General features: G+C 44.9%; 1 protein-coding gene across 2 annotated transcripts; it reads right to left on the bottom strand.

The window, feature by feature from the left end:
- Nucleotides 1-214: 214 nt before the first annotated feature.
- ZNF599 (zinc finger protein 599) lies at nt 215-15,600 on the bottom strand. 2 transcript variants are annotated; one of them, XM_045891252.3, is made up of 4 exons: nt 15,199-15,600; nt 12,993-13,119; nt 10,869-10,964; nt 215-2,864 (listed from the first exon to the last, which is right to left on the bottom strand). In XM_045891252.3, the coding sequence occupies exons 1-4, from the start codon at nt 15,214-15,216 to the stop codon at nt 1,342-1,344; spliced, it is 1,764 nt and encodes a 587-aa protein (XP_045747208.1). In that variant the 5' UTR covers nt 15,217-15,600; the 3' UTR covers nt 215-1,341. The 2 variants fall into 2 exon arrangements, with proteins under 2 accessions (XP_045747208.1, XP_054367326.1); XM_054511351.2 differs by having other exon boundaries at nt 215-2,598; nt 10,846-10,964; nt 15,199-15,599.

Genomic DNA, 15,600 nt, shown 5'->3' with positions numbered 1-15,600 from the left:
TCCCACAGCTCTCTCAAAACTAGTTGTACTTAATGTTAATCTTTGATTAATTTTAACTTTTTCTGCACTTTCTTTGCATGACTGTACAATATAGCAGTGTAGGTGTTCACATTACTGTGCTGTTTACTGTTTATTTAATGTGAGTACTAAACTGTGTATTGTTTGTATGACTGACTTAAAGTAGTACAGTAAAAATAGAATACACTATACAAAATGATGTAACAGAAATAGTTTTATTATAATACTGCATATAATTTATTTCTAAGAAACATATATTAAATTCAGATGCCTTTAAACAGAACAAAAATCCATAATAGGTCATGCATTGATTGGTAGATGAAAATGTGAACAGAGGCTCAGACGAACATAAGTTTGCATTTCCCTTAGAAGCAATGGTTCAGTAGTCATTAATTCAATGTTTGTGATGGATTTACAGAATACAACTACGATGAATAACAAGAATTGACTAAATATATGAGTGTGTATGTGTATGTGTGTTAAGTATTTTATGACTTGGGCCTCTGAATCTCTCAAACATTTATGCTCCCCAAGGGTAAAAATGACAATGTTTTAGAATAAGGAGTATTTTCAAAAAATGTTGGCAGCATGGCTGCCTTCAATGGTCCAACTCTCCTGACAACAGATATATAAAAGACACATGGGGCGCCTGGGTGGCTCAGCCAGTTAAGTGTCTGACTTCGGCTCAGGTCATGATCCCAGGGTCCTAGGATTCAGCCACACACGGGGCTGCCTGCTAAGCGGGGAGCCTGCTTCTCCCTCTCCCCCACTCGTGTTCCCTCTCGTGCTCTCTCAAATAAATCTTAAACACACACACATAAAGGGAATGAGGTCTTTTTATCTCTCATACCCCCACCATCCCCTGCCCCAACCGTAATGACAAATTATCACAAGCTTGGCAGGGAAATTGGAAAGAAGCCATACACTCACATTTCCTTTCCCTTTCTCTTCTACATCTCCTCCTCCACCTCTCATTGTACTTCTAAAATGCTCTTGAGATGGTTTCATAGTATAAATATAAGAAGAATTCTTGCTGACATATTTTCTAAATGCATAACCACTGGGCCTCACTTGTGGATGATTCCCAGGGGTAGTGTAAGGGTCTAGGCTGGGTCAATTTCTAATATGACCCTTGAGATGACCTGCCACAAAAAGCTTACACACAGATGGTAATTATGTTTCTCTTCAGTACGAATTATCAGATAATGAGCAAGATATTTCTCTGGCCAAAAGGTTTTCCTGAAAAGTTACATTCAAAAGAAAAGGTATTTCATCAGTATGAGTTCACTAAAACTGACCGATGTAAACAACCCGCAGAGGCCTTTAAACTCTGGTATGAATTTTTCGATGGTGAGTGAAGGATGAACTGTGGCTGAAGGTTTTTCCACATTCACTACATTCAAAGGGTTTCTCTCCAGTGTGAGTTCTCATGTGTTGAGTTAAGGCAAAGTTGTCACAGAAAGCCTTCTTACAGTCTTTGCATTCATACGGTTTTTCTCCAGTGTGGATCCTATTATGACGAACAAAGTTCGCAGGTTGGGTAAAGGCCTTCCCACATTCTCTGCATACATAGGGCTTCTCGCCAGTGTGAATCCTCATGTGTCGAGTAAAGGAAGAGCTGTAGTAAAAGGCTTTCGCACATTCTTTACACTCCAAGGGTTTTTCTCCACTGTGGGTCCTATTATGTCGGATAAAAACAGAGTGGTGTGTAAAGGCTTTTCCACAGTCACTGCACTTATAGGGCCTCTCGCCAGTGTGAATCCTCATGTGTTGAATTAAGGAAGAGCTGTCACAAAAGGCTTTCCCACATTCCTTGCATTCAAAGGGCTTCTCCCCAGTATGAGTCCTCTTGTGCCGGATAAAAGTGGAGCGGTGAGTGAAGGCCTTTCCACATTCGTTGCACTCAAAGGGTTTCTCTCCAGTGTGAATCCTCATGTGTTGAGTAAAGGATGAGCTGAGGCAAAAAGCTTTTCCACATTCTTTGCACAAAAAGGGTTTTTCTCCTGTGTGGGTCATATTATGCTGGATAAAAGTGGAACGGTGAGTGAAGGCCTTTCCACATTCACTGCACTTGTAGAGTTTCTTTCCAGTGTGAATCCTCATGTGTTGAGCAAAGGAAGAGCTGTAGTAAAAAGCTTTGCCGCATTCCTTGCACAAAAAGGGCTTTTCCCTAGCATGGGTCATATTATGTTGGTTAAAAGAAGAGCGGTGGGTGAAAGTTTTACCGCATTCTTTGCACTCATAGGGCTTATCTCCAGTGTGAATGCGCTGGTGCTCTGTGAGGTGAGACCTGCGTTTGAAGGCCTTCCCACACTCAATGCACTTGTACGGTTTTTCCCCAGTATGCAACCTCATATGTCGAATGAAGTCTGCCATATAACGACAGGCTTTCCCACATTCGCTGCATTTATAGGGCTTCACTCCAGCATGAATCTGCTGATGCCGACCAAGGGCCCAATTCTTGCTAAACCTTTTCCCACAGTCTTTGCACTTATACAGGTTATTCCTTGCATCTATCACAGGGTCTTTTCCTGGTCCTTGTCCATGTTCACGGAGATCACCTTGGGTAGTGACTCGCTCCTGCAAAACCGTTAAACACAAACGATCATCTGCCTCCAAATCATCATGTTTATGGGTCAACTTCCTAGGGCATGTCTCCTTGTGGGGGTCTGCTCCTGGCCTCAAGTTCCCTTCCTGCATTTCTGATAGCTTTTCCTGATCCCTTGCTTGCCCCAACCTGGAATCCCTTGGGACTCCCTGGGTCACTTGTTCCTCAAAAGGGGCTTCCTCAGTGAAGGCCAGCTGAGAAGCAGTAAGTTCTGTGGTCTCAGGTTTTGCTTTTTCACCTGAAGGGAATCCAATACAGAAAGGTGTCTATTAGTCATGTCAACACAGAACAAACAAAATTACCATCTGAGTGGTAGAATGAAGATGAAAATAACCCCTCTAATTCCTGTGGCATTTATGTATCTATTCAGCCCAGGTTTACAGTTTCTTTCTTCACTAATCCTTGGACTCTTGACATCTTTAAAAGGCAACCCAGGAAGAAAAGCTGGGGCAGGGTGTAGAGAATCTGGAGCGGAGAAGACTCCTCACCCTCCAGAATGGCGGCGGGTGGGCGAGTAACGACTACACCGTATGTAACAACTGTGCCCCAACATGGTATGGCAGCACAGGGAAGGGACACCGAGCCTGAGCCACATGGGAGACAGAGAGAGGCCAGTGGAGGCTACCTGGAAAAGGTGCTGTGGGAGCTTATTTCTAAAGGAGAGGAGGGATTCTCTGATGGAGGAATGAGGAGAGAAACTACAACATGCGGTGTCTTCAGAGAATTCCGAATGCCAGGCAAAGTGAAGTGGACAAGAGGATGGTGGAGATGAGGATGGAGAGGCAGACAGGGACTGAGGAAAGAAAAAAATGTCAGGATTCTGGGCTGTGGGATAGTGGGGGACGGTGAGAAACTACTGGGCGGGCGTACTGCGTCTACTTCGTCTGAGTAAAGACTAGGTGAACAGACGCCAAACAAATACCACTGAGATGAGGAGAATTATAAATTTACCACATTAATGAAGATCTCTATGAAAAGGGAGGTTAGTAATATAACGTCGCCCTTAAATTCATCTATAAATTCAACACAACCTCAAATAAAATCCCAACAGAGTTTTTCAAGGATATTGACAAACTGATCGTGGAATTTACAAAAAAGAACAAACAGACCAGGCTAGCTCCAAAGAAGAAAAAAGAAGGGAGTCTTGCCCTTTGAGGAATTAGAATTATGATGATTATACACAAGGCAGTACGATGTAGGCATAGATTTAAGATAAACTGTCAAAGGAAAAAACAGAATTAAGAACTCAGAAATGTATGTATGAACTCTGAAATATGACAGAAGCAGCAGAGAGGCCCAGTGGGAAAAGGAGGGACTACTCAATAAATGGATCTAGAGAAACAATTTCCCATATGGGGGAAAATGAAATTGCATTCCTAACCTCATGCCACATAAAAATTAACTCTAGACTGATTAAGATCTAACTGTCAGAGGCTCACCATTAACAACATTTAGTAAATAGTAAAAATGATTATCTTTTAGATCTTGGGAAAGTGAAAGATTTCATAAACAAGATAAAAAAGCATTAACTGTAAATGAAAAGACTAGTCAATTGGACTAAACCAAATATTATTTTTTAAAAGGCAAACGGTGGGGGGCGCCTGGGTGGCTCAGTCGGTTAAGCGTCTGCCTTCAGCTCAGGTCATGATCTCAGGGTCCTGGGATTGAGCCCCGCATCGGGCTCCCTGCTCAGCGGGAGGCCTGCTTCTCCCTCTGCCTGAGGCTCCCCCTGCTTGTGCTCTCTCTCTCTGTCAAATAAATAAATAAAATCTTAAAAAAAAAAAAAAGGCAAACAAAGGTATCTATCTAAATTAATATCAGATACCACAGACTACAGACCAAAGTAAATGAGAAAAAGAGGGACATTATACAATGATAAAAGATCAATCCACCAGGAAGACATAACAATCCTAAATCTGTACGCAACAAATATCAGAGCCCCAAAATAAACCAAAAACTGAGTTCGAAGGAGAAATAGAAAAACCACAATTACAGTCGGTAACTTCAACACTCCATATCCAAAATGAAAACTAAGCATATTTGTATGAGCTGACATTTCACAGAAGATCTACATCAGCCAATCAACATATGAAGAGGTGCTCAACTTTCCTGGATATGAGGGAAGGGCAAAAGACCACAATGTGATACCATATTATATTCACCCGATTGAAAAAACTAAAGAACTTGACAGTACCAAGTGTTGGAAAAGCCACAGATCCATAGAATCGCTAGTGTAATGCAGGTGAAGTGTAAACAGGTAAGATTCCATTTGAGAAAACAGCAGGGCAGCATCTAGTAAAGTTCTCCTTTTGCTCACTTATAATAATCGAAAAATTCTAGCCCTAGGAACACTACTAAGAGAAATTCCTACACATATGCATGAGGACATATGTACGTGAATTTTCACAACAGCACTCTGTGGGTATAAAAAACTGGAAACATGAAAGTGCTCATGAAAATAAATGAATACTTTGTGTTATATTCATGCAAATGACTACAGAAGAAAAAAATGAGTGAACTATACTACAGGCACGGTGAATCTTAATAATATACTGTTGAATAAAAAGTACAAATCATGTAAGACAATATAACCTATGATACTTTTTATAAAGTTCAAATTAAAAAGCACGTATATACATGAGTACGATGAAGTAATTTTTAAGTCTGTTTTGAGAATGTCAGTTAATAATGGCATTATAAAAACACGTACATAGGGCGCCTGGGTGGCTCAGGTGGTTAAGCGACTGCCTTCGGCCTAGGTCATGATCCTGGAGTCCCGGGATCGAGTCCCGATTCGGGCTCCCTGCTCGGCACGGGGTCTGCTTCTCCCTCTGACCCTCCTCCTCCCTCTCATGCTCTGTCTCTCATTCTCTCTCTCAAATAAATAAATAAAATCTTAAAAAAAAAAAAAAAAACCATGTACATAGGATACACGCATCCCTGTTTATTGCAGCATTATTTACAATGACCAAAATATGCCCCAAGCATCCACTGACTGATGCATGGATAAAGAAAAGGAGTTATATATATGCAATGGAATATTATTCAGCCATAAAAAACAATGAAATCTTATCATTTACAACAACATGGACACAGCTAGAGAGTATAATGTGAAGTGATCAGTCAGAGAAAGACAAATACCATATGGCTTCACTTATATGTGGAATTTAAGAAACAAAACAAATGAACAAAGGGAAAAAAGAGACAGACAGAGACAAATCAAGAAACAGATTCTTAACTATAGAGAGCAAACTGATGGTTACTAGAGGGGAGGTGGGTGGGGGGATGGGTTAAATAGGTGATGGGGATTAAGGAGTACACTTGTCATGATGAGCACCAGGTGATTAAGATAAAAACGTAAAAAATATATATGAGTATCTTCATTTATTTTTTTAGTTTTATTTACTGTGGTAAAAAATATATATATATAACATAAAATTTAACATTTTAAGATAAAACAATCTTAAAATGTAATGGATAGAATAATTAGATGAAGTGGAAAAACTCCTTGAAAGATTCAAATTACCAAAACTGACGCAAGATAAACAATATATGAATAGCCCTATATTTACCCCAAAAGCAAACTGTTATGGACTGCATGTTTGTGTTCCCCCAAAATTCATGTGTTGAAGCCCTAACCTCCAATGTGAATTTGGAGATAGGGCCTTTATGGAAGCAAGAAGAGACACCCCCAGCACACACACACCACCTAGGAAAGACTATGGTCTCCCTTTGTCTTCCTCTAAGGACACCAATCCCATCATGGGGACTCCACCCCCATGACCTCATCTAAACCCAATCATCTCCCCAAATCCCGACCTCTAATAGCATCACTATTCTAACCCCCCAGCTGGGTTCTAACCCCCCAGCTCCAAGTATGAATTTGGGGAGGACACATAACAATGTTCACAATAATGTTACATAAGAAAAATTATGTAAATCAACCAATCCAGTACATGGCAAATGTTCAGTAACCTGTACACCCCTCTTATCATTATTATAGGTGTTGCACTTGCCAATCAGAATGTCAACAGTAACCTGAGTAAGAACATTTTCAGTAGTGTGGTGCTGAGAAACAACACTACTGGGTCTCAAAGAATAAAGAGGAAGATACCACCTGCTCCCCAGTAGGTGTTAACAGTTGACGACTCTTATGCATGACTACTGGGAATGTGAAATGGCGCGGTCCCTTTGAAACTGTTTGGTGGTTTCTACTGAAGCTAATCATGTATCTACACCATGATCCAGCCAGGCCACTCATTTACATATTCCCAACAGAAATGTGTGCTTATATCCAACAAAAAATATGATCAAGAATATTCACAGCTGCATTCCTCACAATATTCTGAAAATGGAGGACAAGCCAAGTAACAGGAAAAATGGATATATGTAATCTATTCATTCACTGAGACACTGCACAGTTAAGAAATAACTCTACATTTTACAACCACATGAGGGAACCTCAGAGCCATGATGATTATCAAGACGGACATAACAGTATTATGTACTGTGGGGGTCCATTTATAAGTCTTCAAAACTAATCTACAGTGACTGAGTTGAACACCGGCTACTTTTGTAAAAAGGGTATTAACAAGGAGGGAGCAGAAGAAACCTGGGAGGTGCTGGAAATATTTCTTGACCTGTGTGGTGGATACTTGGGGTTATATATGTAATATTTCATAAAGATGAACCCTTAAGATTTGTATATTCACTATGTGTAAGTTATACCCTCGTACAGTAATTAAAGAAAATAGTAAAATAGTAACGAGGAAGCCTAGAAGTCCTGATCCTGCGTGGCTGTCTCTTCAGAGAATGAGAAAACTCCCAGAAGCTTGGTTGTTCAGGTGAAATAGAGTCGTCAACAATTACATGTGTTGGGAGAGCCAAGAGCATGTTTTGTTTCAAGTTTCCCCCAAGTGTCCAAAACTTCACTGTGTTTCCTATGTTGAGATGAGAGAAGGTGAAGATCTAGAAGAGGCAGGAATTATTTCCTTCACTTCCTTCACTTATGTGAAGACCCAAGGTCCCAGGTGCAGCAGACTCACATATGGCTTCCTGTAATTCCTACCTCATGGTGCTTACACCCTGTTATGATGCCCTCTGGCAGAATGGCTCAGGCCCTTGATTTGCTTCTGATGTGGCCAAGTGGTGGAAATGTAAAAGATGAGGCTGTGTGTTGCATCCCTCTTGCTGGAGTCTCTCCCACCAACACTTGATCTGAAGGAACCTGACATGTTGTGAGGTGTCTCTGACTGGTCTTACCATTCTGTAAGTCAAGAAAGCCAGGGACCAAAGAACGACCCCACACCACCTCCATGTTCTTCACACCCTCTATCCAGCCGTTCCTGAATCTTGATCGTGTTTCATCTTCCGTATCTCCAGAATCCGTCACCTTCCCCAGCTCCGTCGGTTCCGCACGAGCATCCTCGTTCAAGCCATACTCGTCTCTAGCCCGCATGACGCTAGCAGATTTCCAGCTGCTCTCCATGTATCTGCTGCGTGCCTCTGATCCACTCTCTGCCTTCCGTCCGCTTCCCCATCCATCCACGCACCCTACTTTCGTCTGGGAGCGGACCCCACCAAGTTGCGCCTGGACCTCTGACCCACAGATGAGACACAGTAAATAAGTGATATTGTAAGCTCTGTTTGTGGTAATATTGCCACACGGCAAAAGATAACTAATACACCTGAGAAGTTAGGCGAAGGTGAGATCTAGACTCTGCTGGGGGAACTCGCCATGCCGGGTGTGAGAACTCTTCCACCTCTCACCTCTGTGAGAAGTAAGCTGCAGGATGAGTGTGTCAGGGGTAAAGAGCAAGAAGGCCAAGTGTGTAGCCTCTCTTCTCAATGTGAAGTAGGTCACATGCTGAGTTATGAGCAGCGAGGTGGGTGGTGATATCTGGAAGACGGGTGAGTGGATAGGGAAGCGGACGGAAGGCAGAGAGCGGATCAGAGGCACGCAGCAGATACATGGAGAGCAGCTGGAAATCTGCTAGCGTCGTCGGCCGAGACACGAGTGTGGCTTGGACGAGGATGCTCGTGCGGAACCGACGGAGCTGGGGAAGGTGACGGATTCTGGAGATACGGAAGATGAAACACGATCAAGATTCAGGAACAGCTGGATAGAGGGTGTGAAGAAGACGGAGGTAGTGTGGGGTCGTCCTTTTCTTCCTGGCTTTCTTGACTTACAGAATGGTAAGACCAGTAGTTGAAAATGGCGAGGTGGGAGGAGTGGGCCAGATCATGAGGTCCTTTTTAGGATGTCAGTGGAACACTGGAACATTGGGATATTCGAGTGAAGATGTGGAACTGCAGAGCGGGGTGAAGGTGTGAGACAGACCCTAAGGGGTGAGGAGGGGAGGGCCGGACACTTGCTGGCTGAGTAGCCAGAAGGAACACGAGAGGGGAGAGATCACGAATCTGCACTGAATCCTCTCCACCCACTCGATGGCCCCAGCAGCTCTGACAGCCCAGATGTGAGGCTGACAAAGGCAAATGTCTCCTTGAGGTTTTATAAGACAAGAAGGCAAGAAGAGAACAAGGCTAGGGACTGCTTCCGAATATCTGCTTCACAAGTGGAAGGATGGATAGATGCAGAGATATATAGGTGAATGAATGACTGGATGAAGGTGGAAAAGTGTGGGATGCAAAGTATAGTTAGAGGTGTAATCTGCAGAAAAAGAAAGGACTGTCTTTTCTGAATTTGGAAGGAAGTCTGAGATATCATTATTCATTATGACTAATAATGCCTAAATATTACAAACACACAACTTTTGTTACTTTGTCACTCACTCTGAGTCAGGCACTGTGCGATAAGCAGTTTCTTGTTATCTAATTATATTCCCAAATAATCTGATGATGCAGAAACCATCTTTTTCTAATGTAGGCTAGTTTAGCAGACTAGGATACGTTCATCATATCCCTGGCCTCTTCTCCTTGGGCACAAAGCTAAACCACATTTCCCAGTTTGATGTGACATGTAGCCTAATGACCAGTTCTTGTCAATGAAATCTGAACGAAATGATGTATGTGTGCAAGGGGATAGGACTACAGATCTTCCACAACTTATGATGGGGTTACATCTCAATGAACCCATCAAAATGCGTTTTTTAAAATAAAGATTTTATTATTTATTTGAGTCAGAACGAAAAAGAGAGATCACAGAGACAGAGGAAGAAGCAGGCTCACCGCTATGCAGGGAGCCCAACGCAGGGCTCGATCCCAGGACCCTGGAATCATGACCTGAGCCGAAGGCAGCCGCTTAACCGACTGAGCCACCCAGGTGCCCCCAAAATGCGTTTAACACACGTAACCCACCACACATCATAGCTTAGCCTGGATTACCTTAAACGTGCTTAGTACACTTACATTAGCCTACAGTTGGGCAAAATCATCAAATACAAAGACTATTTCATAAAAAAGTGTTGAATCTCTCATGCATTTATTGAATATTGTACTGAAAGTGAAAAACACAATGGTTCTAAGTGTACTGGTGGTTACCCGCGCGATTGCACGGCTGACTGGGAGCTCGACTCGCTACTGCTGCCCAGCATCAGGAGAGAGCATCATACTGCAATATCACTAGCCCAGGAAAAGATCCAAACTCAAAATTCAGAGGCCACCTTCCCCCGAATGCATACTGCTTTCACACCAGTATAAAGTGGAAGAATCCAAAGTTGAACCACTGTAAGCTGGGGGCCATCTCTACTCCCCTTCTCTCCTATTCCTCTTGGCCACTTGGATGATGCCAGGGCACACTTAAAGCAACATACTGGCAACAGAACGCACCCGGATCCCTGAATAAATAGGTGGTACAGAGTACCCCTGCTGACCCACATTAACCATGTCATAAATGAGAAAAAAACTCTTATTCATTTGCTAACTGACCTAGAATTGGGAGTTTATCTTTTACAGCAAGATAGCATTAACTTAGCCTAACTTGTGTATCAGAGGAATAGCAAGATCATGCAACTTCCTCAGTCATGAGGCTAGTGAGTGGCCAAGCATTGAGAGCTTGTCTCTTACTCAGTATACCACCTCCCAATCCTAATAAAGATGAAGAGTGCGATGGGGTGGAAAGACAAGGGAAACAACTGGGAGTGCTCCATGACCAACCAAGACTCCAGGAAGGCCACAAAAGAAGCTGCCCATGGAATTTCAGACAGGTGATCCCCTGGCAGTCTGTGAGTTGCCATGAAACCCATTGCCAGGACACCCACCTGCCAGACTCTCAGCCACCTACCTGTGTAGGTGCTTTTGGAGAGGCCTCTCTTCACTGTCCATAGTTCCTGCCCATGTTCCACTAGGAAGGTCAGCTCTGGTTTGGGAACAGGATACCCTGTGCATGAAGAAAGAAATGGGGCATGGGTATGTAGGTAAGGACAAAAGGAAAAGTCTCAAGTATACAGGAGTATACACCTTTCACATGCCACCATGAAACTCCAGAAAGGAAACTCCCTCCAGAAGGTGTTCCCTAATGAAGCCAGTAGGATTCCACCTCCCCGTGGATCAGAACTACCTGGAGATGTCTGTTAAACCAAATGTGAGTTAAACCAAATCTCTGGGCATAAGGACAGAACACGGGGAGTCTGTAAAGCTCCCCAGGTGATTCTGGTGCCCAAGGATGGCTAAAAAACACTGGACTGAATCAACTGTTGAATGGCATCTACCGATAGTTGTCCGAGGTGGGCCTTGACCTAAAGCTGCTACCCATTCTGAAGAAAAAGCCTTTAATCCAAGTTGGGAAGACAGAGCTGAAGGTGGGGACCTGCTGCCCTACTTGCCGCTGTAGCATCCCATGGTGACTTTGAGGATACTGGCCTGATGGCCTGGACCAAGGACAGAAAGTGAACAGACACGCCTGGGTTGGCACCTACCAGGCCAGGAGCCAGCATCACCTCAGGGCTTCTCATCAGGCGAAGTCATTACATTTTTCAGGGGTGAAATCAGTATGAGGAGGTTTTCTGGTACATGCACCCAAGCATGTTTTGCCAAATGTGAAGGCTTAAAGACAGGAGGACTCTGGAGAGAATCCAGTGACTAAGGCACCACGACCCACAGAAACTCCTAGAAAATCCTATACTGCAGGCCAGAATGCATCCAGTTGTCCTGCAGCAAATGTTCACTGATGTTTGCTAGATGCCTGGAACTGAGCCCCATGATGGGACAGTGTCAAAGTTAAATCAGACCTTCCATCTCTATCATGGAACTGAGCTCCCTGTCCCCACAGGGACTTGGCTCCTGTTGGTCCCTCCACCTGGAATACTATTCCCCACGCATCTCCTTTCAACAACTAATCACAATGGTCACAAGTTAACACCATTTACTGCATTGATGACTGACCTCCCGGGAGAGACAATGTTGACACAAGGCTGGGAGAGCCCTGTCATGGTGACCATTTGGACATCTGGGAAAAGGGAGACCTCAGGCCTCCATTCAGTTCATATACAGACCAATTTCTGGGTAAATTGGCCATTTAAATTTCGGTGGGAGAATAGTTGGGACTGACTGATTTAGTACATATAATAAGTACATGTGTCATACTTGCTATGTTCCTAGTTCTATTCTAAGCACTTCACCGCTATTAGGTCACATGGACTAAGTGAAAGGTTACTATAAAAATACAATAAAGTCAAAATAACTGTATTCAGTCCCAGGAAGCTCATGCTGCGTCCTCAAGGCTATGTGTCCTACAGTTATTCTTTCTGAAGGGGAAATTAGCTAAGAGACATAGGAGAGCTAAAGATGCAGCACCAAGCCCAGACTCTTCCAGCAACAATCAGAAGGTAGGAAAGAGGAAGGAAAAAGGAAGAACTTTCTTAGATCCCCATCAATGCCACTGATGATGTGTCTGTGCACCCTCTAAAATGATCTCCCTTAGCAGCAGAGAAGCAAGGCATAGGCCTTAGGAAATAAGGGAAAACTGCAGACACCAGGAGCCAAAGAAGCCATTTAGCCGAGATTGTGCTTAGAAATATACCAGTAGCATGATGTCACATATCTTCCTGTCTGTCTGATTCACCCACTTCTTGGAGAACTCACAGGTCCTGCTTACTGGGCTACGAGGACATTTGACCCAACCAAACTGAACCAGTCACCTTACCTATTACGGAGATCTGGAATAAGGACTTCAGACTGAGGACAGCTTTTGCTGGACACTTGGGTAAGAATGTTGGGAATTATGTTTCTTATACAACAATCCCTATTGCACACATAGGGACGCCAATAAGAGGTTAGAACAGAATAGGCTGAGGACGTGGGGAGACAGGAAGGTGGGTCCCAGAGGCCTTCTCAATCAGCCATGCTTAGAGAGAAAGGATGGAATGAAAGCCTGTGGGTACCACTCTGGAGAACAATGAATCCTTACCCAGTGAAACCAGGAGCCCACAAGTCTCCAGCATCACCTCCCGGTATAAGGTCCTCTGGGCTAGGTCCAGGTGTCTCCACTCCTCCCCAGTGAAGGTCACAGCCACATCTTTAAATGTTATCAATGCCTGGAATATCAAACAGAAGTGATGGGTGGCTGTATATCTATTAGATGAGATGACAGCCTGTTGCTTGGTCACCGGCAGAAGTCCAGGAAGACCCGAGGCCTGAACCCCTGAGTATCTCCTGAGAACCTAGCTCTGTGCTGGGCTCAGGAGGGAGGCAGATGGTGCCTCTGACAGAGTAAAGAACGTGGGAAAGAAAAGCCTCCTGTGTAGGAAGCCATTGGAGAAAGACACAAAACAATGATAATCTTATGTAGGCAGTGAGGAGCAGATATTAAGCCCATAAGGTAAGTGCCATCACCTCCATTTCACAAGCAGCAAACGGAGGCTCAAAGCCAAGTGGAACAGAGTTGTGTGTCTAATGGGAAGGGGCAAGATTTGAACCCAGGTCCCTCAGGTCCAGCCATGGTCGGGGGTTTAGAGTTAATCTAAGTGTGACATACATAGTCCTAGAGAGAAAAATCTTTCGTTCATCAATCCCTTATTGGGCACTGGTGCTAGGCTTGGAGATAGAGCAGAGAACAGGAGCTCACACTCTGGAGCTGGGGAAAGGTCTGGACAAGAAATTAAAGAAATGACCAAGATCAAGTCATGGGGCCCTAAGGGCTCCGAAAACAACAAAAGAGAATGAACTGATTGCAAACATTAGGGGACTTTAGCTGGAGCAACCAGGGGAGGCCTCTCTCAGGGGGCACTGGATTGGGGCTGGCGTGAAGTTAGGGAGCAGGCCAGGTGAGGAAAGATTAATAACTAACGTAAGTCCCGAAGGTGGTCAGAGCTAGGATGAGAGTAAACAGGGTGACATGCTACAGAGTAACTTAAGGCCTGTTGTGTGTTTACAACTCAGGAGAGACAGCATTCCTGTACACCATCATTAATGAATATTGTAATGGAGTCACCCTTCAAGCACAGGTTTCCCCCACTATCTGAAAGCACAGTGTTCCTATGAAAACTTTCCTAAGCCAAAATGCAGTAAAATGAAAAGTATCCCCCAACTTTCTGAAAGTTCCCCTTACTGCCAGCTTTGCTTTTAGGAAAAACTTACATTAGCACCTGTTTTCACCAACCGAAAGAAATCCCAAAAGGATTTTTGTTTTTACCTTACTAATGTAGTCTCTCCTAAAAGCCAGTGGCAAAATCCAAACCTTTGGAAAGTGGCAGAACCTGAATAAGAAAATGTGTTAAAGAGGAAAACGGATCACTGTTGCAAGTTGCAAACCAACTCCACTTGTAAATACACAGATGGCATCTGCAAAGTTCAATCCAGTGACTGGATTGTCTTCCCCACCTGTCCAGGAGCCTTTTTTTTTTTTTTTTTAAGATTTTATTTATTTATTTGAGACAGAGAGAATGAGAGACAGAGAGCATGAGAGGGAGGAGGGTCAGAGGGAGAAGCAGACTCCCCGCCGAGCAGGGAGCCCGATGCGGGACTCGATCCCGGGACTCCAGGATCATGACCTGAGCCGAAGGCAGTCGCTTAACCGACTGAGCCACCCAGGCGCCCCTGTCCAGGAGCCTTCTATACCTACCAGAGAAGAAGCAATTCACAAAACGCAGCTCCCATCCCCTCTCCCAGCTTCCAGCTGGGTAGAGGCCTAAGGCAGGGAGGCCCGAAGGCCAGGCTCTCCCTGGTGTGAGCCTAAGAGCAGTGCAGGACCAGGTTAGTCCCTCTCAAATCACATCCAGACTGATGCTCTCTGGGTCGTGCTGAGCAATAAGGCCACTTCACACACATGCCCTCTCTGGTTCCCTCAAGTGAGAGACAATAATCGTTAATACACACACACGGTTATTCCAATTTTAGACCCGAGGGAATGGAGGCCAAGGGCAGTGAAAAGGCAAGCTGAGGTCAGGGGCAGAAATGGGGGCCTCCCCTTATAACCCCTGGCCTGGATTCAGAACCCTGGGTTAGAAGTGATTAGATCTACCCCCACCCCCACCCCCCGCCGTATTCCTCCAGGAACTCCAGATCCAAGAGCATGAAGAAGGAATGGCGAAGAGTCCCAGGATCTGTATCACTGCGGGCGGAACCGTGAGGACCGCGACCCCAGCGCGCGTGAGCCTGCGCGACCCTCCACTCACCAGCGCCGGCGCCGCCATGAGGCCCACGGGCCGAGCGAGACCGCGAGAAGCGGCGACTAAAGCCCGGCTAGCGAGCTCAGCCGACCCCTCACCCCAGCCCAGGGCCGGGTGACCAGGGACCTCGGTCTCCGCTGTGTAAACGCGCAACAAGGTCCAGGGGGCCCCGTGCGGGTGCCTCGGGAACGAAGGGCTAGTGCCGCGGCGCCGGAGAGGCTAGGGGGGCAAACCCCGTTACAGGTGGTTTCGGGCTCATGCAAAACCGTGGAGGTAGGTCCTATCCTCCTCACCGTCCTTCGCTCAGCCTGGAAGACCCTTCTGGGAAGCGGCCTCCTCCCGCCGCTCCAACCAGAAGCGCCGCTCAACACAGACACCGTACACCCAAACGACGTCCTAAGCGGAGAC

The sequence above is a fragment of the Mirounga angustirostris genome, unplaced genomic scaffold (genome assembly GCF_029215605.1).
Source record: "Mirounga angustirostris isolate CCGP_5_RB_7025 unplaced genomic scaffold, mMirAng1.0.hap1 SCAF_16, whole genome shotgun sequence".
NCBI classification, from domain to species: Eukaryota; Metazoa; Chordata; class Mammalia; order Carnivora; family Phocidae; genus Mirounga; species Mirounga angustirostris.
This window is presented reverse-complemented; position numbering and strand designations above follow the sequence as displayed.